Genomic DNA, 27,525 nt, shown 5'->3' with positions numbered 1-27,525 from the left:
ACATTCAGACTATACCACAAAGCCAGTGACAACTTTATACTGGAGATTGAGATCTCTTTTTGTGAGGTGATTAGGAAGTCTGTGTCACTTGAATATCATTAGACTCATATGTATTAAAATGGATAATTTTGCATTTAGTCTTTAGCATATCCTGAATACATCTACATTTAGACTTAACAGGTTATTTAGTGATAAAGTTTTGTCAAGTTACAATATATTTTAATGAGGGTCACTAAATTCTGACTTTTGTGTCTTTGTTGTCTACCATGGAAAAGTTAGTGAAATATTTGTATATATATTTTTTACTCTTATAATCTCAATGATCGAGTTCCCTGCTGGGCTCAGTAGGTTAAGGATACGGCTTTGTCACTGCTGAAGCTTAGGTCACTGCTGTAGTGTGGGTTCGATCCCCGGCCAAGGAACTTTGGTCCAAGGGTGTGGCTAAAAAAAACTCAGTGGAAGTTGAAAAATGTCTGAATTTCTTAGTGAATAAGGACAGTCAAATATGACAAATACATGTAATAGAATATGCTGATAATTCCTGAAGATAGGAAACACATTTTAATCATAGTAGCTGCAGACAATTGAATAGCTCTACTATAGGTCTCAAATTCCTCTCTGGTATAGGATGAAAGTGCTTAAAGGGATAGGAACTTCCGGTAGCATAGAATTTCTATTACAGGTATGTTTTATGTCAGCATTTTTCAGATGTTCAACCACAGTCCACAGTAAAAATACATTTACATGGCAATTTGTGAACACACACATAGTTGAAATAAAAGATTCCCCAAATAGTATTTAAGCTTACTAGGTATGGGGCATTCTGTTTTCTGTTCCGTATCATGTTGTTAAAAACGTTGGCATTGACTCAGTGGAATATCCACTAATGAGTCTTGGCTTGGGGTTTGCAGAGCTGTACTAGATGGTATGTATTTTTTTTTTTATAACCGTGATTAAATGTTACTGACTTCAAGGTTAGGGTAGGTGGGTTTCCCAAGTACTTGCAGCAGATGAAAACAGAAATTTTTTTGAGTACTGCTGGTGGCTAATAAAGAAGACAAACTTTTAATTTATACTTTGGAAAAAATACTAGGGTAGGACATTTTTAAATCCTCATTTCTTGAGTAATTCCTACAGTGGGATTGCTGAGTTGTGTGGTAAATGTGTGTCATTTCATAAGAAACTACCAAACTTTTCCAAAATAATTGTACCATACTGCATTCCCATCAGTAGTGTTTGAGAATTCCATTTGTTCCACATTCTCATCAGCACTTGACATTGAGTCTTCCTAATTTTAGCCTTTCTAGTAGGTATATAGGTATAATGGTAGCATTATTATTTAAAAAATTTACATTTGATTTGATTGTAATGATTAATGATTTTGAATATATTTTTATGGCTTATTTGCCATCTGTATACTTTGGTTAAATGTTTAGATTTACCTCTTTAATATTGTAAGAATTCTTTTTTATATTCTTGATACATGTCCTTAATCAGATATGTCTTTTGCACATTTTTTTGTCTTTTTCTTCATGGTGTCTTTTACATAGTTGATGCTTTTTTGTGTCCTATTTAAGAATTTTTATCTGACCCAAAGAGACAGATTTATACTATGCTTTTTTTTCTAGTTTTCTATTTTTAACTCTTTCATTTAGGTCTGTGAACAATTTTGAATTAGTTTTAATACATGTTGTGAGGTAAAGGTCAAATTTAATTTCTTTGCATATGAATGTGCAGTTGATCCAACACCATTTATGAAAAGACTGTCCTTTCCCCTTTGTTGAAAATCAGTTGACCATGTAACATGTATGTAAGTCATTTTCTCTTAACACATACCGTCAATGGAGGTGTCTATCTTTATGCCAGTACTTCAGGTCTTTATAGTGAGTATTGAGATAAGCCAGTGTGATTTTTTTTTTCTTCTTCTTCTTCTTCTTCTTTTTTTTTTTTTTTTTTTTTTTGCTTTTTACGGCCACATCCGCAGCATATGGAGGTTCCCAGATTAGGGGTCAAATCTGAGCTACAGCTGCCCTTCTACACCATAGCCATAGCCACAGCCCCACCAGATCCTAACCACGTCTGCGACCTACAGCACAGCTCAGGGCAACACCGGATCCTTAACCCACTGAGCAAGACCAAGGATTGAACCCGCAACCTCGTGGTTCCAGTTGGATTCCTTTCTGCTGCATCACGGCGGGAACTCCCTAGTGTGATATTTTGAACTTAGTTCTTTTTTTCAAAGTTATTTTGGCTATTGAGTCCTTTGCATTTTTAAAATTTCAGAATCTCAATTTCTACAAAAAAGACTGCTGGGTTTTTGACTGATACTGTGCTGAATCTATACATTATTTTAGGGAGAACTGTAGTCTTTACAATATTGAATCTTCCAGTTCGTGATAGTGGCTTCTCTCCATTTATTTTGATATTCTTTCATTTCTTTCAGAAATGTTTTATATTTTTCAGTGTACAAATTTTGTACATATTTTGCTATATTTATATATTAATGTTTTAAATATTATTTTAGGTAGTTTATAAGTAATATCAAATTATTCATCATGCATATATAGAAATATAATTGATTTTTTTTTTGGCCGTATCCACAGCATATGGAAGTTCTTGGGCCAGGGACTGAACCCGAGCCATAGCAGTGATGTCAAGTTCTTAACCTCTGGGCTGCCAGGGAACTTCTGTAATTGATTATTTTTTAATTGGTCTTACATCCAGCAACTTTACTCACCCTACTCATTTGTTCTCATAAACATTGTTTTTGCAAGTTTTAAAAAACTTTATGTGAATGATTATGTCACTGCTTATTAAGACAGTTTAGTTTTTCATCTGTATGTATTTAGCTTTTTTTCATTTTCTTACTTAATTACACTGGCCAGGACTCCTGTAGAATCTTGAAAGGAAGTAGGTAAGAATGGATGTCGTTGCCTCATTCCTTATCTTGGAAAGCATTCAGTCTTTAACTGTAGGTATGTTGTTGACTAGGTTTTTGTAGATAACTGTTGAAGAAATTTCTTTTATTCTTAAATTGCTAAGAGTGCTTATCATGACTAACTGTTGAATTTTGTCAGGGTTTTTTTTCTGCATCTATTGAGTTTATTATATGATTTCTCTTTCATTGATTATGTTAATATGAGGTATTAATGTATTGATTTATTTTTGAATATTGAGACAATATTCACTCCCTGGGCTAAATTGATTTACCTCTTAGTTATGATAAGTTATCCTTTGTATATTGCTAGCTTCACTTTTGGTAAGAATTTTGTATTTCGTTCATTAGGGATATTAGCTTATGGTTTTCTTGTTATATTTTGCCTGTTTTTGTAATCAGGATAGTGCTGGCCTCATAAATGAGTTGAATGTGTTTTCTTTTTCTGAAAAGTTTGTATAGAATTGAAATACCTTTTCATTAAATGTCTGATAGAATTCATCATTGGCCATTTGAGTGAGCTTGGAATTTTCTTTGTGGGGAGGTTTTGTTTTGTTTGGTAGCATTTAACTTTTAATTTTGAGGTAACTGTAGATGCACTGGCAGTTATAAGAAATATTTCAAAGAGATTCCTATGTACTTTTTGATCAGTTCCCCAATGGTAATATTTTGTACAGTATATTAAAACATCACAATCAGGAAAGTGATATAGATCTATGAACCTTATTCAGATTTTTTCCAATTATATATGGATTTTGCATGGTATATATTTAGTTCCATGCAGTTTTAACATTGATTTTAATTAATTTTAGTAAATCAGTGTTAATTTTTGATTAATTGATGTGGTTAATATCATTTAAGATACAGAACAATTCCATAGTCTTTTGTGATACTGTTTTTAGCCATAGCTACATCTTTTCCTCCCACTGCTAACTCTTGGTGACTACTAATCTGTTCTCCATTTCTATAATTCTTGCATTTCTAGAATGTTATATAAACAATATGTATGTAATATTATAAATAACTAGTATGTTAACTTTTGAAATTGGTTTTTTTCACTCTGTACAAGGTGCATCCAAGTTATTGCGTGTAACAGTAGTTTCTTTTTATTGTCAGTATTTCATGATATGGATGTATGACTATTTAATCATTCATTTGATTGACAGATATTTGTATTATTTCCAGTTTTTGACTATTAAATATAATGCTGTTATGAACATCCACATACAGATTTTTATATGAACATATATTTAAATCTCTGGGATAGATGTCCAAGAATGCTAGTTACTAGAGTTCCTCTCATGGCTCATGGGTTATTGAATCTAACTAGCATCTATGAGGACACAGGTTCAGTCCCTGGCCTTGCTCAATAGGTTAAGGATCTGGCGTTGCCTTGAGCTGTGGTGTAGGTCTCAGATGGCTCGGATGCTGCATTTTTGTGATCCTGCATTGTTGTGGCTATGATGTAGGCCAACAGCTACAGCTCCAATTCATTCCCTAGCCTGGGAACCTCCTTATGCCCTGGGTGCTGCCCTAAAAAAAAACCAAAAGAGCCAAAAAGAATTGTAGTTATAGTTACTGCACTGTATGATAAGTGCATTGTTTATTTTTGTAAGAAACTGCCATACTTTTTTCCAGTATGGTTGAGCTATTTTATGTTCTCATCACCCATGCATGAGTAATCCGTTTCTCTGCATTATCACCAGCATTTGGTGTTGCCACTTTTTAAAAAAAAATTAGTAATTCTAATAAGTATGTAGTGATAACTCGTGGTTTAAATTTGTATTTTCCCTAATTGCTAATGTTGAATATCTTTTTATGTGCTTTTTTAAAACTATCCTTTAATTTTCTTTTTCTTTTTTTAAAATTGAAGTGTTGTATTAATTGAAGGATTTTATTTTAAATTGAAGTATCAATTTTTAGGTGAAGTATTTAATTGACCTACAACACTATATTATTTCCAGGTCTCAGCATAGTGATTCAGTATTTCTGTACATTACAAAATCATCAGGAGAAGTCTAGTTACCATCTGTCATCATTCAAAGTTATTACAATATTATTGACTATGTTTACTATTCTGTACATTGCTTCATCAGTGTGATTCATTTATTTTGGAATTGGAAGTTTGTAACTCTTCCCCCCCCCCCCCCCATTTAGGGCTGCATGTGCGGCATATGGAAGTCCAGGTTAAGGATTGAATGGGAGCTGCAGCTGCCAGCCTATACCACAGCCACAGCAATGCATGATTTGAACTGTGTCTGTAACCTACGTTGCAGCTTGCAGCAATGCTGGATATTTAAACCACCAAGCGAGGCCAGGGGTAGAACCCACATCCTCATGGATACTAGTTGGGTTCTTACCCTGAGCCACCAATGGGATCTCATAAGAGAGTTTGTAACTCTTAGTCTCCCTCACCTGTTCGCCCCTCCCAGCCCCCTCCCCTCAGGCAACCATCTATGAGTCTGTTTTTGTTTTGTTACATTTGTTTGTTTTGTTTTTAATATTCCACATGTAATGAAATCATATATTTGTCTTTGACTTCACCTAGCATAATACCCTCTAGGTCCACCTGTGTTGTTGTAAATGGCAAGATTTCATTCTTTTTTATGGTTTAGTAATAGTCTATTGTGTATATATATGCCACATCTTTTTTATCCATTCATCTGTTGATGGGCAATTAGGTTGCTTCCATATCTTGGCTACTGTAAATAATGCTGCAGTAAACATATAAATGCATATGTTTCAAATTAGTGTTTTTGTTTTCTTCTGGAAAATATCCAGAATTGAAATAGCTGGATAGTATGGTAGTTTTCTTTTTAGTTTTTTTTGAGGAAACTCTATACTATTTCCCATAGTGACTGTACCAGTTTGCATTCCTACCAACAGTTAACAAAGGTTTCCATTCCTCCACACCCTCTCCTATACTTCTTTTTTTTAAATTTAATTTAATTTTTTAAATTTATTTATTTATTTTTTAAATATTTTTTTTTTATTTTCCCACTGTACAGCAAGGGGGTCAGGTTATCCTTACATGTATACATTACAATTACATTTTTTCTCCCACCATTTATTCTGTTGCAACATGAGTATCTAGACAAAGTTCTCAATGCTATTCAGCAGGATCTCTTTGTAAATCTATTCTAAGTTGTGTCTGTCCTATACTTCTTATTTGTTGTCTTTTTGGTAAGAGCCGTTCTGACAGGTGTGAGGTGATATCTGATTGTGGTTTTGATTTGCATTTCCTTGATGTTTAATGACATTGATCATCTTTTTATGTGTGTGTTGACCGTCTATCTTTATGTCATCCTTAGAAAAATGTCCATTGAGGCTTCTGCCCTTTTTGTAATTGCGTTTTTTTTTCTCTGTGTATTTTGAATATGAGCCCCTTATGAGATATATTGTTTACAAAAATCTTTTCACATTCAATTGGTGGCCTTTTCATATTGTAGATAGTTTCCTTTGCTATACAAAAAGCTTTTTAGTTTGATGTAGTCCCATTTTTAAATTTTTGCTTTTGTTTCACTTGCTGAGGAGTCATATTGAAAATATATTACTAAGACTGATGTCAGAGAGCATCTTGCCTGTGTTTTCTTCTAGACAATTTTATAGTTTCAGGTCTTACGTTTAAGTCTTTAATTCATTTTGAGTTTTTAATATTATGTAACAAAGTTTGTTCAGTTTGATACTTTTTTCCATGTAGGTGTATGGTTTCCCTAACACCATTTATTGAAGAGGCTATCTTTTACTCATTGTGTATTCTTGCCTCCTTTATTGTAGATTAATTGACCATCTACGTGTGGGTTCATTTCTGGCTTTTCTGTTTCATCCCATTGATTTATATGTCTGTTTTTTTGCCAATACCATACTGTTTGATTGCTTTACCTTATAGTATAGTGAAATTAGGGAGTTTGATACCTCCAGCTTTGTTCTTACTGAAGATTGTTTTGGTTATTTGGGGTATTTTGTATTTCCATACAAATTTTAGCAATACTTGTTCTAGTTCTGTGAAAAATGCCATTGGTATTTTGATAGGGATTGCATTGAATCTGTAGAATGTCATGGGTACTATGAACATTTAATAATATTAATTCTGGAGTTCCCATCATGGCTCAGGGGTAATGAACCCAACTAGTATCCATGAGGACACGGGTTTGATCCCAGCCTCGCTCAGTGGGCTAAGGATCCAGCAATGCCAGGGGCTGTGGTGTAGGTCACAGATGCGGCTCACATCCCTTGTTGCTGTGGCTGTGGCTGTGGTCGGCAGTTGTAGCTCTGATTGGACCCCTAGCCTGGGAACTTGCTGTGGGTACAGCCCTAAAATAAAAAGAAGACAAAAAAATATTAGTTCTTGTAATCCATGAACACATTATATCTTTAAAATTTTGTCGTCTTCATTTTCTTTTATCAATATTTTATAGTTTTCCACTCTTTTATTTTGTTGGTTCGATTTATTCTTAAGTATTTTTTTCTTTTGGATGCAGTTGTAAATGGGATTGTTTTCTTAATTTCTCTTTTTGGTGGTTTGTTGATTGTAGAAACAACTGATTTCTGTACATTAATTTTGTATCCTATAACATTATTGTATTCAGTAATTCTAATAGTTTCATTGGTGGCATCTTTAGGATTTTCTGGATAGTATCATGTCATTTGCAAGCAGTGACAGTTTTACTTCTTTCCAATTTGCATTCCTTTTATTTTTATTTTTTTTCTTGTCTGATTGTTGTGTAAAAATGTTGAGATTTAGCATCCTTGTCTTGTTCCTGATCTTAGGGAAATGCTAAGTATTTGAGTATGATGTTAGTGTTGTACTTGTCAGTAAAATGGGCCTTTATTATGTTGAGATGTGTTCCCTTTATACCCACTTTGTTGAGTTGTTTTTTTTAATCAGTGGATATTGAATTTGTTTAAAAAGCTTTTCTGCATATATGGATATGATCATTGATTTTTAATTGTTCAGTTTGTTAATGTGTATCACATTGGTTGATTTGCAGATGTTGAGCCATCCTTGCATCCCTGGAATAAATCCCATGTGATCATGGTATATGATCCTTATAATGTATTGTTGAATATGATTTGCTAATATTTTGTTGAGGATTTTTTGCCAGTGTTTCCTTACTGGTTTTCTTTCTGGATGATCTGTCTGATTTAACTGGAGTGTTAATATTCCCTACTATTATTATGTTACTTTCAGTTTCTTTATGTTAATATTTGCTTAATGTATTTATGTATTCCTATATTATGAACATATATATTTATAATTGTATATGTTTTTGTATGGATCCTTTTATCATGTAATTTCCTTCTTTGTCTCTTTATAATCTTAGTTTTAAAGTCTATTTTGTGGAATATAAGCATTGCTATCCCAGCTTTCTGTTTTTATTTGCATGGAATTCATTTTCCATCCTCTCACTTTCAGACTTTGTATGTTGTTAGATCTGAAATGTCTCTTGTAGACAGCATGTACATGGGTCTCGTTTTTTATCCACTCATCTATTTTTTTTTTTTTTTGCCTTTAGATTGGAACATTTAGTCCACTTACATTTAAAGTAATTATTATTGGAGTTCCCGTTGTGGTACAGTGGAAACAATCTGAATAGGAACCATGAAGTTGTGGGTTCAATCCCTGGCCTCTCTCAGTGGGTTAAGGATCCAGCGTTGCCACAAGCTGAGGTGTCACAGACAAGGCTCGAATCCTGCATTGCTGTGGCTGTGGCATAGGCCAGCAGCTGTAGCTCCAATTGGACCCCTAGCCTGGGAACCTCCATGTGTCATGGATACAGCCCTAAAAAGCAAAATATTAATAATAATAATAATAATTGTTATTTTTTCACTTATTTATTTTTTGGCTGCTTTGTGGCATGTAGAGTTCTCTGGCCAGGGGTCAGATCTGTGCCACAGTTGCAACCTAAGCCATGGCTGTGGCAGTGCCAGATCTTTAACCCACTATGCTGGGCTGGGGATCAAACCTGCATCCCAGCGCTCTCAAGATGTGCAATCCTGTTGTACCACAGTGAGAACTCCTAAAGAAATTATTTATGAGCAGCTCTTGTGTGGCTCAGCAAGGTAATTATCTAGCATGTGGGTTCTATACCTGGCCAGGGAACTTCCACATGCCACAGGTGTGGCCTCCCCCAAAATTCCTGATAAATATGTACTTACGACCATTTTGTTAATTATTTGTTATTTTTGTAATTGTTGTGTTGTTCTTTTTTTTTTTTTTTTTTTTTTTTTTTGTCTTTTTGCTATTTCTTGGGCCGCTCTTGCGGCATATGGAGGTTCCCAGGCTAGGGGTCTAATCGGAGCTGTAGCCACCGGCCTACACCAGAGCCACAGCAACTCGGGATCCGAGCCGCGTCTGCAACCTACACCACAGCTTACGGCAACGCCGGATCGTTAACCCACTGAGCAAGGGCAGGGACCGAACCCGCAACCTCATGGTTCCTAGTTGGATTCGTTAACCACTGCGCCACGACGGGAACTCCTGTTGTGTTGTTCTTTTGCTTTCTTTTGATTTGATGATTGTCTTTAGTGTTTAGCATCCTTTTTTTGTGTGTGTATCTATTATAGAATTTTTTTTTTTTTTTTTTTTTTTTTTTGTCTCGTCTTTTTAGGGCGGCACCTGTGGCATATGGAGGTTCCCAGGCAACAGGTAGAATCAGAGCTGCAGCTGCTGGCCTACACCACAGCCACAGCAATGCCAGATCTGAGCCATGTCTGTGACCTACACCACAGCTCATGGCAACACCAGATCCTTTACCCACTGAGGGAGGCCAGTGATTGAATCCACAACCTCATGGTTCCTAGTCAGATTCGTTAACCGCTGAGCCATGACAGGAACTCCTATTATAGATTTTTTGCTTTGTGGTTAGTATGATGTTTATATATAGAAATCAATATATATAAAAAGACAGGCTTGAGAGATATAAATAATTTTACAGTCAAATAAATCTAACCACTTCCTTTCATCACTTTAAATATATATTGTCACTCCCTTCTGACCTATATAGTTTTTGCTGAAAAGTAATCTGATAGACTTTTGGGAGTTTCCTTGTGGAAAACTAATTGTTTTTCCCTTTCTGCTTTTTTTGTTTGTTTGTTTAGGGCCGTACCTGCGGCATATGGAAGTTCTCAGGCTAGGGGTCCAGTCAGAGCTGCAACTTCTGGCCCCTACCACAGCCACAGTGTCACAGGAGCTGAGCCCTGTTTGTGACCTACACCACAGCTCATGGCAATGCCGGATCCTTAACCCACTGAGCAAGGCCAAGGATCAAACCTGTGTCCTCCTGGATACTAGTCAGGTTTGTTCACCACTGAGACATGATGGCATTCCCCTTTCTGCTTTTAAGATTTTCTTCTTTTTTTTAACTTTTGACATTTCCATTGCTCTTTGTCTTGGTGTGGATTTATTTGAGTTGATCTTGTTTGAGACTCTGCTATTTTGGACCTTGGTTTCTTTTTTGTTTACTCCCAGGTTAGGGAAATTTTCGGTTTTTATTTCTTAAAATAAAGTCTCTGCTTGTTTCTCTCTTCTCTGTAATATGATTTTTATTGTGCTTGATGTTGTTTCTGAGGTCTCTTAAACTGTCTTTACTTTTTAAAATTCTTTTTCCTTTTTTCTGTTTAGCTTGGGGATTTCCACTGTTATATCATCCAGTCTGCTAAGCCTTTTCTCTGTATCATCATATTAACTGCTGATTCCTTCTAGTGTACTTATTTCAGTTTTTGTACTCTTTGGTTTTGTTTTGTTCTTCTTCATATTTTCTAACTCTTTGTTCAAGCTTCTCATTGTGTTCATCCAGTCTTTTTTAATGTCTTTTTTTGCCTTTTCTAGGGCCACACTTGTGGCATATGGAGATTCCCAGCCTAGGGGTCTAATTGGAGCTATAGCTGCGGGCCTATGCCAGGACCACAGCAAGGCAGGATCCGAGCTGCGTCTGCAACCTATACTATAGCTCATGGTAACGCTGGATCCTTAACCCACTGAACAAGGCCAGGGATCGAACCCACAACCTCATGTTTCCTAGTCAGATTCACTAACCACTGGGCCACGATGGGAACTCCTCTTCATCTATTCTTTTCCAGAGTTCATTGAGCACCTTTATATCATTGTCTTGAACCCTTTATCAGGTAGATTGCTTATCTCTATTTCACTTAGCTTATCTCTATTTTACTTAGTTTTTCTTCTGGGATTTCGTCTTGTTCTTTCAATTGGAATGTAATTCTCCGTCAGTCTCCTTTTGCTTAATTGTCTGTTTTTATTTCTATGTATTAGATAGATCCATTTTGTTTCTGATCTTGGAAAAGTGGTCTAATATGAGATACCTTGTGGGGCTAATAAGCACACTCCCCTCAGGTCACCAGAGCTGTATGTGTGATCTATGGGTACCCCCATGTGGGTTGTGTGGGCCTTTTCATTGTCATGGGGCTGACTATTGTGGCACTCTTGAAGGTGGGGCTGGCTCCCACCCCAGTTGGTCTTCAGACTGAATAGTATGGAAACTTCCAGCTGCTTGTGGCTGGGGCTGGGTCATGGTGTAGCTGGCTGTGTGGTGGGGGAGTTCTGGGGCTGCTGCTGGCCCACTAACAGGTGGGGCCATGTCCTAGTGCAGCTGACTTTTGGTGTTTTGGTGCTTGAAGGGGTCCTGCCATCTTTATATTTTCAGTGATATATCTTTCTTGTCTCTCGCTCATTTTCTACTTGGATTATTATTATTTTAACTGTTGTATTTTGAGACTTATTTATATAGTTTAAATACTAGGCCTTTGTGAGATACGCAGTTTGCAAATGTTTTCTCCCAGTATGTAATTTGTCTTTTTTTTCTTTTCATGGAGTAAATTAAAGGTTTTTTTTTTTTTTTTTTTTTTTTTTTTTTTTGTCTTTTTGTCTTTTTGTTGTTGTTGTTGTTGCTGTTGCTATTTCTTGGGCCGCTCCCGCGGCATATGGAGGTTCCCAGGCTAGGGGTCCAATCGGAGCTGTAGCCACCGGCCTACGCCAGAGCCACAGCAACGTGGGATCCGAGCCACGTCTGCAACCTACACCACAGCTCACGGCAACGCTGGATCGTTAACCCACTGAGCAAGGGCAGGGACCGAACCCGCAACCTCATGGTTCCTAGTCGGATTCATTAACCACTGCGCCACGACGGGAACTCCAATTAAAGGTTTTTAACTTTGGTGAAGTCCCATTTATCAATTTTTTTCTTTTGTGGATTATTCTTTTGGTATCATGTTTAAATACTCCTAACTTATCCTTAGGTACTGAAGATTACCGCCTATGTTTTTTTCTCTAAACTTTTATAGTTTTACATTTTTAAATCCAGGATCCATTTTGTTCATTTTTGTTTGATGTGTGTGGTTTAGCTTAAAGTTCATTTTTTGTGCTTATGAATGTCCACTTTGCTCTAGCACCATTTGTTTCAAAGGCTGTATTTCTCTATTGTATTGCTTTTGCATCTTCATTAAAAATTACTATGTACATGTAAGGATAACCTGACCCCCTTGCTGTACAGTGGGAAAATAAAAAAATTAAAAAAAAATTACTGTGTAGTAAGTTTTTACATCAGGTTGATTGACTTTTTCCCTCCTTAATTCTTTTTTTCAAAATTGTTTTAGCTCTTATAGATCTTTTGCTTTTTTATATGAATTTTAGAGTAAGCTTGTCCATATCTTCAGAATATCTTGCTGGGAATTGATAGGAATTGCATTGGACTTAATATATCATTTTGGGAAGAACTCACCTCTTTACTATGTTGAATCTTCTGATCCATGAAAGCAGTATATCACTGCATTTATTTATTTAGTTTTTTGGTTTCTTTCATCAGCATTTTGTTATTATCAGGATATGTATCCTCAGCATGTTTTATTATGTCTATGTCTAAATATTTAATATTTTGAGCAATTTAAAATGGATTGTGTTTAAGTTCAGCTTCCACATAGTATATAAGTGTGATTTTTTTTTTTTTTTTTTTTTTTTGAGTCTGTGTTGATTTCGTAGCTTACAACCTTGCTAAATAAGCTCACTTATTCCTGGATGTTTTTGGGTATATTCCAGGAGATTTTTTTTCTACATGGAAAATCATGTCATCTTTCAATAGGTACTGTCTTATTTCTTCCTTTCCAATCTTTTTTTTTCTTCTTACTTCATCCCAATGGCTAAAAGTGTTTACTAATAGTGGTGAGAGTGGACTTCCTTATATTTTCCTGACTTTATATGGAAAGGGTTCAGTCTTTTACCATTAAATGTAAGTTTTAGCTCTTATATTGGTGCTTTTTATCAGACTGAGGGAGTTTCCCTCTTTTGCTTTTTTTTTCTTGTCTTTTTAGTTATTTCTTGGGCCGCTCCCTCAGCATATGGAGGTTCCCAGGCTAGGGGTTGAATCGGAGCTGTAGCCAACGGCCTACTCCAGAGCCACAGCAACGCGGGATCCGAGCCACGTCTGCAACCTACTCCACAGCTCACGGCAATGCCGGATCATTAACCCACTGAGCAAGGGCAGGGACCGAACCCGCAACCTCATGGTTCCTAGTTGGATTCGTTAACCACTGCGCCACCACCGGAACTCCCTCCCTCTTTTGCTAGTTTGCTGGCAGTGTTAATCATGAATGAGAGTAAGAAGCAGAATTACTGAGAGATACACATACATACAAAGATACAAAGATATGTTACTGGTATTTGACTTTATATAATTGTGGGAACTCTTTAAACTGTAAAGTTATTCTCTTCATATTGTTTGCTGGTGCTTGACATCCTCAAGATAGACAGTTGGGAAGGGATGATGGTAATGGGGGGTGGGAAGGACAAGCTTGAACCCATGAATGCATAGGATCTATGCCAGTTCTGACTATCTCCAGTCTTACAGATGTACATGTTCTATAGGAGAAACTGCCACCCTTTGTCCTGGAGCTTAACATGGCCTAGTATTCCAGCAAGCTAAAAGAGGATCCATGGGTAGGCAGGATAATTATAGGCCAGGCTGCTGCTCATTCCAACAAGGTGAACCAGCCAAGTATATATATATATATATATATACACGCAACCTAAGAATCTGCCTTCTGAGCATAAAAATCAGTACTGTTGCTTTATTTCCACCTGCCAGTCTTGTGCAGAAATGATTGATAATTCAAGTCACATGAAACATATGGGGAAGAAATTTTGGGAAACGTGGTTCAGTGTGAGTTGACACATTTCAAAGGCACAGCACTTATTGCTGCTGGTTGTTCACTGCCTTTGCCTGAAATGGATATGAGGGTTTCCTGCCTCTCTTAAAGCTAGTAGACCTTTGCTGAGGCTCTTTTTAATTAGGGTTTCCCCTGCGGCTTAAGACTTGTTTCTCAGGAGAGAAGGGAAGCCTGAAAAGTGACTGGGGATTCCTTTCTAAGTCTTACAAGATAAGGACTCTCTCAGTCCCCCTGCTATTTTCAGTGTTTCTTCCTCTACTTTTTTTTTTTTCTTTTTTTTTAGGGCCACACATATGGCATATGGTCCCCAGGCTAGGGGTCCAATTGGAGCTGCAGGTGCTGGCCTACACCACAGCCACAGCAACGTGGGATCCAAGTCACATATGCAATCTACAACACAGTTCACAACAACATCCTTAACCCACTGAGCAAGGGCAGGGATCGAATCTGCGTCCTCATGGGTACTAGTGGGGTTTGTTACTGCTGAACCACAACAGGAACTCCCTCTTTTCAGTGTTTCTTATGAGTATTTGAGGGAGGGTCATGGAAAAGAGCTGGTAACTAAATGTAGATTTAGCTTGTGCCTGAGAACCCAGAGATTGTAAACTGCCTCTCTAGCCCACAGTTGTCCTTTAAACATTCATTTGAGTTTTCACTGTTTTCTCACACATTTTGGTAGCAGTCCTTTGTCCTGTGTTTTGTCAAAGAAAACACAGGGTTTTTTTTTTTTTTTTCTCAGAGTTTGTTACTCTTTAATTTTTAGTTCTCCTGGTTATCTGGTGAGATGTCCTGAGAGCCAAAGAAGAAGAATATTTCAAGGAGACACAGTTACTGTGACAGCTGATACTATGAGGTCATGAAAAATGTGGCTTGAAAGAGACCATTGGGTTTACTGATACCCCATGATTTCTGAGAACAAAGTCATGGATAAAAGAGGGCAAAACAGTGCAGGAAAAGGAAGATCTGACAACGAACTAGAGAAGGCAGCATTTATAGATGACTAGACAGTTAAGTTTGACATTAAAGAGAAGTAGCTCAAAGGTGCAATAGATTCAAGTAAAGTGAGAATTTTTGTTAAAGTACTATTCTGTCTCTATTTCAGACAGTATTAACTTAGAAGAATCCCACCTGTACATAGGGCAAGGGCTAACCTTAAGTGTCTATAGTCTATCAGAGACATCTGTGAGTTTTACATATGCTAATTAATTTACTCCTGACAACATGCCTCGTAAAATGGATGCTATTATTCCTATCAAATATTACATTTTTACAAATGTAGAACTAAGGCTCTAAGAGGCTCAGTTTTGTCTGGTGTATGTGTAACATGTTCCAAATTAGATATTTAAACCAAATACTTCTTATTTCTTGTTCTGAGCAACGTATTCTAATGAGATAGGTTTGTGAATAAATAAGTTAGGAAGTTGTTTAATAAGTTACAAAGCCATTAAAAATGAGCCATATGTCTATATTTATTGTCAGTGAAAGTTGTTTATCATTTATTATTGAGTGAAAATATGTTAGAACAGAATCAATGTTATAATTCATTTATTCACTGATTCAGCAAATGTATATTGAGTGCCTACTTTTTCCTAGGCATTATTCTAGGCACTTAGGATACTTAGGTGAACAGAAGATGTTCCCCTTTTTAATGGAGCTTACTGTCTATTAATATAGAATAGAATTTAAAGTAGAGACAGAATTAAATGAGGCAGCTCGGGCTGCAGGAAAGACTTGATTAGGAAGCCACAGTTGTAGGTAAATTCATCCATAACAAATATGTAATTTTTTGGAGGTAGTTCTCCCTGTCTCTTTTGTATTTCTTCACAGAGCAGTGGCACTGGCCGCTTTGTTCTGGACTATCTTTTCAAGGATGTTTATTTAGGGAACAGCCTTGGGAGATATAGTATCTCCCTCTGGAGCAGAGGACAGATTTACTTATTGTCCAGGATAGTGAAGATAATGCCTTCCTTTGGGACAAAGATTAGGCACATTTGTTTGAGATAAGATTTGAGTTCCCTCAGTTCAGAGTTCCCCAGCTGTGATTCAAACCCACTGCAAGTGCAGTACCCTGCCAGGCCCCTCTGTATCACCCTGTGGGAATTAGCAGGCAAAGGGAACCAGTGTGAACCTGAAGCTTATTCTGCTCCGGTAGTAAAATCCTTTGCCTCTGACCTAGGAGTCTTATATCTTCTGCCAACATCCATGAAATGGTGGCAGGTAATTTGTTAGCTTGCAAGTAGGCCAGACTCGTCACAGTTCTTGGTAAGAGGTTTGAGTTTATTTTTATTTTAAGAGGGCTCAGGGTTTTTTTTTTTTTTTTTTTTTTTTTTAGCTTACAGTTCTTATTCCATGCTAGCTTTCAGCTCCTATTTCTTGGTGTTGTGCATTTAATTACCAAAAAGGTAGAGGTTTTACACTAGGTTGTTTTAGAAGCACATTTGTGAAATGTGTGACAAGACAATCATTTTGATCTCCTAAATCACATATGGGGATATCATTCGGGAGCTGTGTTGTCTCTAGCTATGATGTCTCAGTGCATGTTTTTATGTACAAGTTTAAGTTCATATAGAAGAGTTCTTGCTTGAATTACTTTATTTTCTGTTTGCTCCTATTGTACCACTACTTTCTCCAGATGGAAATGGCTATAGTCATATTTTCAAACCCAAATTTAAAAAATTTGGGAAAAAAAATGTTTTAATACTATTTTATTAGTATTTTAATGAGTTTTAATGATGTTCATGTTGATTTGAATACTTAATTTCTTAACTCTTTATTTAAAACTCAGTAGGATTACCACACCTACATATAGCCAAAAGGAAAATATTTAAAACATTTTTATCTGTTTTATATAAAGTACAACCTAATTCATGAAAATACTGAATTTCTGCAGGTTGTTTTATTCCAGTAAGTTTAGGAACCATAGAGTACCCACCCTCCCAACCCTAGATCTTTAACCCACATGTTTATCCTTTATCTAGTCGTCTTACCATTTACAGGCAAGGACAAGGAAAACAATTTGGCTTCAAGAAGATCTTGCTCTTTCCATTGAATTCAAGAAAGCATAATAGAGAAATTTGTCCCTTGTGACAGTATACAGAGAGCATAGTTAAATTTAATTTTGAAATCTCATCAGCCTGATTACTTAGCTAATTACCGTTCTTTGTCATATATTCAGCTTCCTTTCGTTACAGCTTCTGAATAAACATGAGCTTTTTGGTCCATTTTTGGTAAAGATGATCATTTCTTAAAGAAACATATTCTTCTTTTTCAAAGAAGGAGTTATTCTACTGTTGAAGTATTATAATTATTTTATTGATGGACATTTAGGCTGATTTTATTTTTTCATTGCCACATTTCATCATTGTGAAATTGACTTTTAAATATTTTAACATTTCTGAAATTCAGATGTATTTAAAAATAGGTGGCATCTTATCAAACACTGTTTGCCACCATATTTAAAATGGAAAACTCTATCCCTCACCTCCAGCCTTCTCTTAGCCCCTTTCTCTGCTTTATTTTTCCACATAGCACTTTCATGAAATCACATGTTGTTTATTGTCTTCCATTAACCCCCACTAGAGTCAGGTATATTTTTCTGTTTTGTATTATCATTGTATTCCTAGCTCCTAGAACACTACCAGGAATGGAGAGTAAGTATGCAATGTATTTGTTGAGTGAATGGATAAATGAAGGGAACATTTGAATGTTTATTGTGGGGCAGATACTGTGTTAAGCCCATTCTGTCCTTGAATCACTTAATCTTTACAATAACCACATGAGGTAGGTAGGTAGGTACTCTACTGAGAAAACTAGTCGAAGGAGGAATTAATTTGCCCAGTGTCACTCAGCTTATAAATGAAGGAATTGAAATTAGAGCTTGAATTTACCTCATGCCAATTTCTTGGTTCTTAACTTCCATGTTATACTTTTCTAAGCAGTAAATTTTATGATTTATTTAGTCCTTTGTTTCTTTTTAAACAGGAAGAAGAGAATTTATCCAAAGATTAAAACTTGAAGCAACCCTGAATGTGCATGATGGCTGTGTAAGTAATAGTTAATTCTCAGCTGTGAAGGACTTTAATACTAAGTGTTCAAATGTTTGAGGAAATGCTGCAATCCTCCCAGAAGAGATTGTGACTAACTATAATAAAATGGGAGAAATAAGTTTTACATTAAAACTTTAAACTATTTTTTGAATTTAGAAGATGAATTTCATCTCTTTGGCTCTACTGGTACTGTGATCTTCATTTCTGCAAATCTAGTGGTCACTTCTCAGAAACCTTAGGCATTGGTTGAACACATTTTCTTTTTGAAAATTTTTTTGCTTGGTTTCTGCTAACCCCACATTGTCTTGGTTTTCTTTCTATCCCATTTACTTGCTGCATAATCTTCATCTTAGCTGACTCCTCCACTTCTCCACTTTGAAACGTTAGCTGTACTAACACTCTGTCTTGACTCCTCCCACCCTGTTTCACGTCACTTTTCTAAATGTTTCTATGTAGCCTGTGGCTAAAAAAACAGGACTTCCAACTTGCCACTTCTTCCTTGAACTCCAGATTCATATATTATAACTCTATTAATATTCCCAGTAGCATGTCTAATAGCACCCCAAAATTAACCAGGTCAAATCAAAACTCTTTTGTTTTTAAATTTTGTTAATGAAAACTTCAGTCATGCTTTTCATATACTCAGCACCTGGATTTAGCAGTTACCAAGATTTTGGCACATGTTCTTTTTCCATTTCATTTTTCTTTTTTTTTTTCCTCCTGGCTGAAGTATTTTAAAGCAAAGCTCAGAAATAATATCATTTGACCCTGTATGTTACCAAAAAACAATGGAAATTTTTCTTATGTAATTAAAATGCCATTACATGATTTAACAATATTAATAGTGTATTTTTGGTATCATCTAATACTCAGTCCATAATCAAATTTCCCTCATTGTTTAAAAATGTCTTTTGAGGCTTTCTTGCCATGGTGCAGCTGGTTAAAGATCTGGCATTGTCTCTGCAGTGGCTTGGGTTGCTTCTGAGGCGCAGGTTCGATCTCTGGCCTGGTGTAGTGGGTTAAGGATCTGGTGTTGGTCCCTGGCCCAGGAACTTCCATGTTCTGTGGATATAGCCAAAAAAGAGAAAGTCTTTTTTAGTTTTTTGTTCAAAAGAGGATCCAAGCAAAGTCCATACCTCGATTGATGTGCCTCTTAAACCTCTATTAATCTAGAGTAATCTTACCCTTTTTTTGTCCCTCCCATTAACTTGTTGCAGAAACTGAGTCAGTTTTCGTATACATTGTTCCACATTCTAGATACTGTTTTTTTTTGTTTTTTTTTGTTTTTTTTTGTGGTGTCATTTAACTCGTTTCTACATCCTTTGTATTTCCTGTAAGTGGAAGATACTTCTAGAAGTTTGATTAGATTCAGATCCATCTTTGGGGGCAAGAAAGATGGATAGGTGATACTATGCACTTCATATTATATAGCCTAAAGAGGCATGCAGAGTTAGATGGTGACCTTCTTTTAGTGATGGTAAGATTGATCATAGGATTCAAATAGCTAAACCAAATACTTGATTGTTTCCGCTAAATCCATAACCTTCTATATTTCCATAAATAGCACCATCATTCATCCAGCTATTTAAGTTAAAAATTTTCAAGTTGTCTTTGATCTCCCTATTACCCTCAACTTCTACATCTAGTCTATTCTCTAATAAATAAGACTTGCAGAGTATATCTGGAGTCCATTCACTTCTATCTTTGTGCTAATTTAAGCTAACTTCTCTTTTCTGGACTACTGCAGTATCCTCTTACTTGGTTTCTTTTACTCCACTTTAGTCCCCTAATTATTCCACTAATTCATTCAATACACAGATCCTAGATTGTGCATGTAAGTCAGGTCATGTAACTTTTACATTATTTTCTCCTTTACAAGACTTTTACAATAGTGTGGGTGACAAAGGCAGAAGAGTTGAGGAACTTTGTTACCAAATAAGCTCTATGGTCTGAGTTTGCTAGATTGGTTTTTGGTATTTCCAAGAGTCAATAGACAAGGGCTAGTAATTACTGAAAATCAGAGTACATTCATTGACATACATAAGGATATATTATTCCTATTACAATTGGGATACCTATTTCATTACAAGACGATTATCTCAATTCTACTTTTAAACCTTTCTTCCTTCCTTTCTTTTCTTTTTTCTTTTCTTTTCCCTCCCTCCCTCCCTCCATCTTCCTTCCTTCCTTCCTTCCTTCCTTCCTTCCTTCCTTCCTTTCTTTCTTTCCTTTCTTTCTTTCTTTTTCTTTTCTTAAGAAATTAAGACACCAAAACAAAGAAGAACAAATCTCTTGACTTTAAGGCCAATGAAAACTCTAGTCTGATAAACACTTTAGGTGATTTTGATGTAGGTAATCCATGGATTGTACTTTGGAAAACACTGTTATAGCTGCTAATTGAAAACATTAGACTAGGAAGAGAACACAGAAAGAAATTGCAAAGTGAAAAGGGGGTCTAGGCCTTAACTCTAAGGAATCCAACTTTTTTTTTTTTGTCTTTTTGCCATTTCTTGAGCCGCTCCCGCGGCATATGGAGGTTCCCAGGCTAGGGGTCGAATTGGAGCTGTAGCTGCCGACCTAAACCACAGCCACAGCAACGCCAGATCCAAGCCATGTCTTTGACCTACACCACAGCTCATGGCAACGCCGAATCCTTAACCCACTGGGAAGCCAGGGATCGAACCCGCAACCTCATGGTTCCTTGTTAGATTCATTTCCACTGCACCATGATGGGAACTCCTTTTAATTGTTTTCTATTTCACATCTTCTGGTGATTGCTGTCCTATCTTTATATGATATTCTTACACTGGTTTTTCTTGAATTGTCAAATTTGGGCTTTGTCCATTGATTTCTTGCTGTGATAGAAGAGGAATTAACTAATTTATACACTTTCCTAAGATTTAGGCTTCTCAGAAATTTTGTTACTGTTTTTAGTCTCTCCAGTGGTCACTATAACTTTAAACAACATACATAAACATCTTTTTCTTTTTCTGCGAGTCACAGACAGTATTTGATGCTGTAAAATAGAGATACTTAAAATGCTTTCACCCTTTCTTCTACCTTCCTGTCTCTTTCTGTTTCACACCACTTTCAGCTACATATGCTTTTATGTTGTCATGTTGATTACATTTACCTCGTATTCTGTAGCCATTGTTACTTTCTGGAATTTGTCTGTGTATTAATTCTAAAAGTTGAAATTCAGTAAACATTGTTAATAAGTTTTATGTATATGTACATTTCTTTCTCTTTTTTTTAGGTCCGCATCCATTGTATGTGGAAATTCTTAGGCTAGGGGTCTAGTCAGAGCTGCAGCTGCTGGCCTATGCCACAGTCATAGCTACAGCCACAGCAGTGCCAGATTCGAGCTGTGTCTGTTACCTACACCGCAGCTTACTGCAACACTGGATCCTTAACCCACTGTGTGGGACCAGGGATCAAACCCACATCCTCATGGATACTAGTCAAATTCGTTACCACTGAGCCACACTGGGAATTCCACATATGTACATTTCTAAGTTTTGTTAAACTCTTCATAATAAGGAGAGGGTAGGAAGAACATTTATGAAGAAAATTATGTAATATATCACCTGTTTTATAGATGAGCACACTCAGTGGCTCAAAACCCTCCAATGGGTTTCTAGCTTACTTAGGGTAAACCCAAAAGCCTTATTGCTTCAGAGGCCCTACATGATTTGGCACTTGCTTTTTTTTTCTCCATTTCATCCTTTACTGTGTTCTCCATGATACGTATTTGTTTCAGTCAGCTCATCTTTTTCTGTTCCTTTAAGTACCCCAGGTACACCTCTGCCTTATATATTTTATGTCTTTTGTCTAGAACTCTCTTCCTCATATATCTTTGAAGCTTACTTCCTCATTTCATTTAGCTCTAAGTATTACCTAATAGAGAAGCTTTTCCTGGCCACTCTAATAGCTCCCTACTCCTGATCAGCATCTTTCCCTTGCTATGGTTTTTTCCCCCTGTAATTCATGTCACTATCTGACATTAAAATTATACATTGATTTATTTGTTCGTAGTCTATATACTTGCCTCCCTCTACTCTAACACTCTGGCCCCCAAAATATCTTCATAAATTAATTTTCTTCATCTAGAATTGAGAGATAGTGGCTAGCACACATTTGGCACTTAATGAAGTGTTTATTGAAGAGGCAAACCATGTGTTGCAAGTTGGATTTTATGTCCTTCTTTAAGGACCAAAGGTCAAATCTTTCTCTTTACCCAAAGGAGAATTTTCTAGTGTTAATTTAAAACGAATTTTCCCATAACGTATAGTGTATAATGCTTTTATGAGTTTTTACGAGCTGTGGATTCTGTATCTTAGCATTTTTGAATTTACTTTCAGATTTTACTGGGTATATTCTTAAATATTTTTCTAAAAATGAGTGGAAGGTAAACTTTTCCTGCAAGCTTAAAGATATCTTTTTGGCTTTTGCACTACTTTTTAAACATTATGTTCTTATTTTTTTTGCATTTAATTTTTAAAGTAATGCCTTCTCATGATATAAAAATCAATTATGTAAAAAAGTATACATTGAGAAGTGTGGCTCTTACTCCTGTTCCTGTCTACCCCATTTCTTTCTGCTCCCTAATACACATAATCACATATTTTAGTTTCATGAGCATCCATCTACTCTATTTTCCCCATCTTTATTGACATATCATTTATGTATATCAGTGTATAAGTTTAATGTGTAAAATGTGATGATTTGGTACATATATAAATTGCAAAATGATTATAACAATAAGCTTGGTTAACACATTTATCACTTCACATAATTGCATTTTTATTGTCATGGAGATGGTGTTGAGAACATTTAAGTTTTATTTTTAGCATCTTTCAAATATACAGCACAGCATTGTTAACTGTAACCACCATGCTGTACATTAGATCCCAGAACCTTTTTTTTTGGCCATTATCTGTGACATGGAAGTTCCAAGGCCAGGATCAAACCCGAGCCACAGCAGCAGTATTAATGTCAGGTCGCTGCGCTGAGCCACTGGAGAACTTGGGTCCCAGAACTCACTTATAACTGGAAGTTATGCTTTTTGAATATCTCATTTCTTCTAACTTCCCAGCCTCTGGCAACCACCAATGTACTCTGTGTTTCGGTCAGTTGAGCATTTTTTAGATTCCACATATAAGCAGTATTGCATAGTATTTCTCATTCTTTATCTGGCCCTCAGGGTTCATCCACATTGCAGATATTAGGATTTCCTTTATTTTTATGGCCAAAAAATATTCCAGTGTGTGTGTATATATATCTGTGTGTGTGAATCATATTTTCTTTATTCATTCACCCACTGCCAAACACCTAGGTTCTTTGCATGTCTTGGCTTTTGGAAATAACACTGCAGCTCATGGCAGTGCCAGATCCTTAACCCACTGAGTGAGACCAGGGATTGAACCCACATTCTTATGGATACTGGTTGGGTTTATAACCTGCTGAGCCACAACAGGAACTCCCTGATTTTTCTTTTTGTTGCTTGTGTTTTTTTTTTTTTTTGTCTTTTTGCCATTTCTTGGGCTGCTCCCGCGGCATATGGAGGTTCCCAGGATAGGGGTCTAATCGGAGCTGTAGCCACCGGCCTATGCCAGAGCCACCGCAATGCAAGATCCGAGCCGTGTCTGCAACCTACACCACAGCTCACGGCAACGCCAGATCGTTAACCCACTGAGCAAGGGCAGGGACCAAACCCGCAACCTCATGGTTCCTAGTTGGATTCGTTAACCACTGCGCCACGGCGGGAATTCCTGTTGCTTGTGTTTTTGGTGTCCTGTCCAAAAAAATCACTGCCAGGGTCAAGGTGAAGGAGCTTTTCACTATATTTTTTTCTAGGAGTTTTATTGCTTCAGGTCTTATGCTTAAATCCATAATCTGTTTCAGGTTAATTTTGTTTTGCATGTGAACACCCAGTTTTCCCAACACTGTTTATTGAAGAGACTGTTCTTTTCCCTTTGTTGTAAATTAATTGACCCTATGTATGCATGGGTTATTTTCTGGGTCCTCTGTTCTGTTTTGTTGATCTATGTGTCTGTTTTTAGGCAAATACCATACTATTTTGATTAACACAGCTTTGTAATATAGTTTGAAGCCAACAAGTTCGATGCCTTCAGCTTTGTTTTTCTTTTTCAAGATTGCTTTGTCTATTTGTGGTCTTTTGTGGTTCGGTACAAATTATAGGATTTCTTTACTATTTCTGTGAAAATTGCCATTGGAATTTTGATAAGGATTGCCTTGAATCTATAGATAGCTTTTGGGTAGTATAGAATAACAACTCTTCTCATACATGACATATGTCACTTATTTCTGTCATCAGTGTTTCTCATCTTTGTGGTATAGATTTCAGCTCCTTGGTCAAATTTATTCCTGAGTATTTTATTGTTTTTGATACTATTGTAAATGTGCTTGTTTTCTTTATTTCTTTTTCAGATAGTTCATTGTTAGCGCATAGAAATGCAGCTGTTTTTTGTTTGTTGATTTTATATCTTGATGCTAATGAATTCATTTATTAGTGCTAACAAATTTTTGGTGGAGTTTTCAGGATTTTCGATGCATAAGGTCAGGCCATCTGCACATGGAGACAGTTTTACTTCTTTATTTCCAATTTTCATATTTCTTTTTCTTGTCTAATTATTCTGGCTGAGACTTCAGTATTATGTTGAATAAAAGTGATGAGAGTTGACATCCTTGTCTTGTTCCTGATCCTAGAGGAAAAGCTTTCATTCTTTCACCATTGAGTATGATATTGGCTGTGGGCTTATCATATATGTCCTTTATTATGTTGAGATGTGTTCCTTCTATACCTAGTTTGTTGAGAATTTTTATCATGAAAGATGTTGAATTTTGTCAAATGCTTTTTCTGTATTTATTGAGATGATCATTTTTAGCTTTCATTCCAATAACATGGTGTATTACATTTATTGATTTGTTTATAATGAACCATTCTTGCATCCCAGTGATAAATCATACACCATTTGATTATGGTGTATGATCCTTTTAATATGCTTTTGAATTCAATTTTCTAGTATTTTGTTGAAAAACTTTGCCTCTATATTCATCAGAAATGTTGGCTTATGGTTTTCTTTTCTTGTAATATCTTTATCTGGCCTTGGTATAAGGATTATGCTTGCCTCAGAAAATGAGTTTGGGAGTGTTCTTTCCTTTTTCATTTTTTTGGAAGACTTTGAGAAGGGTTAATTAATTCTTTTTAATGTTTAGTAAACATTTAAATCCTGTAAAGCCATCTGGTCCTAGGCTTTTGTTGTTGTTGTTGTTATTGTTGGAAGGGTTTTGATTTAATCTCTTTACTCATTATTGGTCTATTCACATTTTCTATTTTTCATGATATGTCTTGGTCAATAACATGTTTCTAGGAATTTATTCTAGGTTGTCTAATTTGTGGATGTATAATTGCCCATAGTAGTCTCTTTGATTCTTTGTGTTTCTATGGTATGAGTTGTAATGTCTTTTTTTCATTTATAATTTTATTTATTTGAGTCTTTTTTTTTCTTGTTAAGTCCATCTAAAGATTTATCAATTTTGTTAATCTTTTCAAAAATTGAACTCTTGGGAGTTTCCTTTGTGGCACAGTGGAAACACATCTTGACTAGAATCCCTGAAGATACGTTCAATTACTGGCCTTGCTCACTAGGTCGGGGGATCTGGAGTGGCTGTGAGATGTGGTGTGGGTCATAGACGTGGCTCGGATTCTGCGTTGCTGTGGCTATAGACCTGCAACTGTAGCTTGGATTCAATGCCTACCCTGGGAACTTCCATATGTAGTGGGTGCAGCCCTTAAGAAAAAAAAAAAAAAATCCAACTCTTAGCTTTGTTGACCTTTTATTTTCCTATTCTTTATTTTATTCATTTCTGCTCTGATCTTTGTTAAATCCTTCCTTCTGCCAACTTTGGATTTTTTCTTTTCTATTTCCTCAATGTGTAAAGTTAGGTTATTTGAGATCTTTCTTTCTTTTTAATGTAAGCATTGGTTGCTGTGAACTCCCTGCTTAAAACTGTTTTTGCTGCATCCCATATGTTTTGTTTCCATTTTCACTTGACTCAAGATATATTTTTTTTTCCTTATGTTGTCCAGGAGTGTGTTACTTAATTTGTACATGCTGGTGAAATTTCCAGTTTTCCTCCTGTTGATTTCTGTTTTTATACCACTGTAGTCAGAAAAAATATTTGATATGATTTTTTTTTTAAGTTTTCTGATACTTCTTTTGTGATCTTAACGTGATTTATCCTAGAGAATGTTCTATGTGCACAAGAGAAGAATGTCTGTTCTGCTGGTTCTGGAATGGAATCTTTTGTGTACATCTGTTAGATTCAAAGTGTAGTTTAAGTCTAATGTTTCCTTATTGATTTTCTATCTCTGTGATTTATCTATTGTTTAAAGTGGGGTGTTGAAGTTTGTTACTATTATATTGTTGTCTCTTCCTTCAGACCTGATGTAGTTATTCTTTTTAATTTTAGACATTCTAATGGATATCTGGTGACATCAAAATGTGGTTTCCTTGTGCTATTTTTACATACAGTCATCCCTCCACATCTACAGGTTCCTCATCTGTGGGTACCGAGGGTCAACTGTACTGCTCCATTTTATATAAGGGACTTGAGCATCTGCAGATTTTGGCATTCGTCGAGGGGTCCTGGAACCAATCCTCATGGATACGGAGGGAATATGGTATTCATCTGTATCCTTCAAACTTCCTAAACCACTTATTAGTTTCAATCCCTTTTAAAAAGATTCTATAGGTTATTCTACATAAAGAAGCATGTCTTCTCAGAATAAAAATAGTTTTATTCTTTTCCTGTCTGGTTTCCTTTTATTTCTTTTTCTTGTCTTATGGCACTGTCTAGTACTCTAGACAGTGTTGAACAGAAGTGAGAGCAGACATCCTTGTCTCCTTTTGTTCTTAGAGGGAAAGTATCCAGTTTTTATTAAGTATGATGGCTTTGCTTGTTTGTTTTTGCTTTTTAGGGCCAAACCTGTGGCATATGAAAGATCCCAGGCTAGGGATCGAATTGGAGCTGCAGCTGCCAGGCTATGCAGCCATAGTAATGCAGGATCCGATCCATGTCTGCAACCTACAGCATAGCTCACAGCAATGCCAGATCCTTAACTCACTGAGAAAGGCCACGGACTGAACCTGAGCCCTCATGGATGCTAGTTGGGTTTGTAAGCTGCTGAGCCATTTGGGAACTCCCAGCTATGATGGTTTCCTAATAAGATATTCATTGTCAGGTTGAAAAAAAATCCTTTCTACTTTGCTGAGAGCTGTTATTATGGATTGTTGTTGGATCCTTTTCAGATGTCTTTTCTGTGTTTATTTCTGTGATCAT

The 27,525-nt window shown here is 36.2% G+C and overlaps 1 protein-coding gene across 50 annotated transcripts in view; it reads left to right on the top strand.

The window, feature by feature from the left end:
• The window catches only part of DCAF6 (DDB1 and CUL4 associated factor 6), a 158,388-nt gene that overhangs the window by 4,232 nt on the left and 126,631 nt on the right, over positions 1–27,525 (top strand). For 27 of the 50 annotated variants that reach the window (XR_014843911.1, XR_014843915.1, XR_014843914.1 and 24 more), the window contains exons 2-3: positions 18,095–18,156; positions 26,738–26,866. Coding sequence is in view for 41 of the 50 variants with exons in the window: in XM_085022491.1 (XP_084878617.1) it covers positions 18,095–18,156; positions 26,738–26,866 (191 nt within the window). In the remaining 9 variants the exon portion in view is untranslated. The remainder of the gene's footprint in view (positions 1–18,094; positions 18,157–26,737; positions 26,867–27,525) is intronic. The other 23 variants (XR_014843918.1, XR_014843916.1, XR_014843917.1 and 20 more) reach the window with 1 other exon arrangement.

Source organism: Sus scrofa, chromosome 4, assembly GCF_054392235.1.
Source record: "Sus scrofa isolate SSC_HxYL_T2T_F1_AM1 chromosome 4, Sscrofa_HxYL_maternal_Yorkshire_Landrace_v2.0, whole genome shotgun sequence".
Lineage (NCBI taxonomy): Eukaryota > Metazoa > Chordata > Mammalia > Artiodactyla > Suidae > Sus > Sus scrofa.
This window is presented reverse-complemented; position numbering and strand designations above follow the sequence as displayed.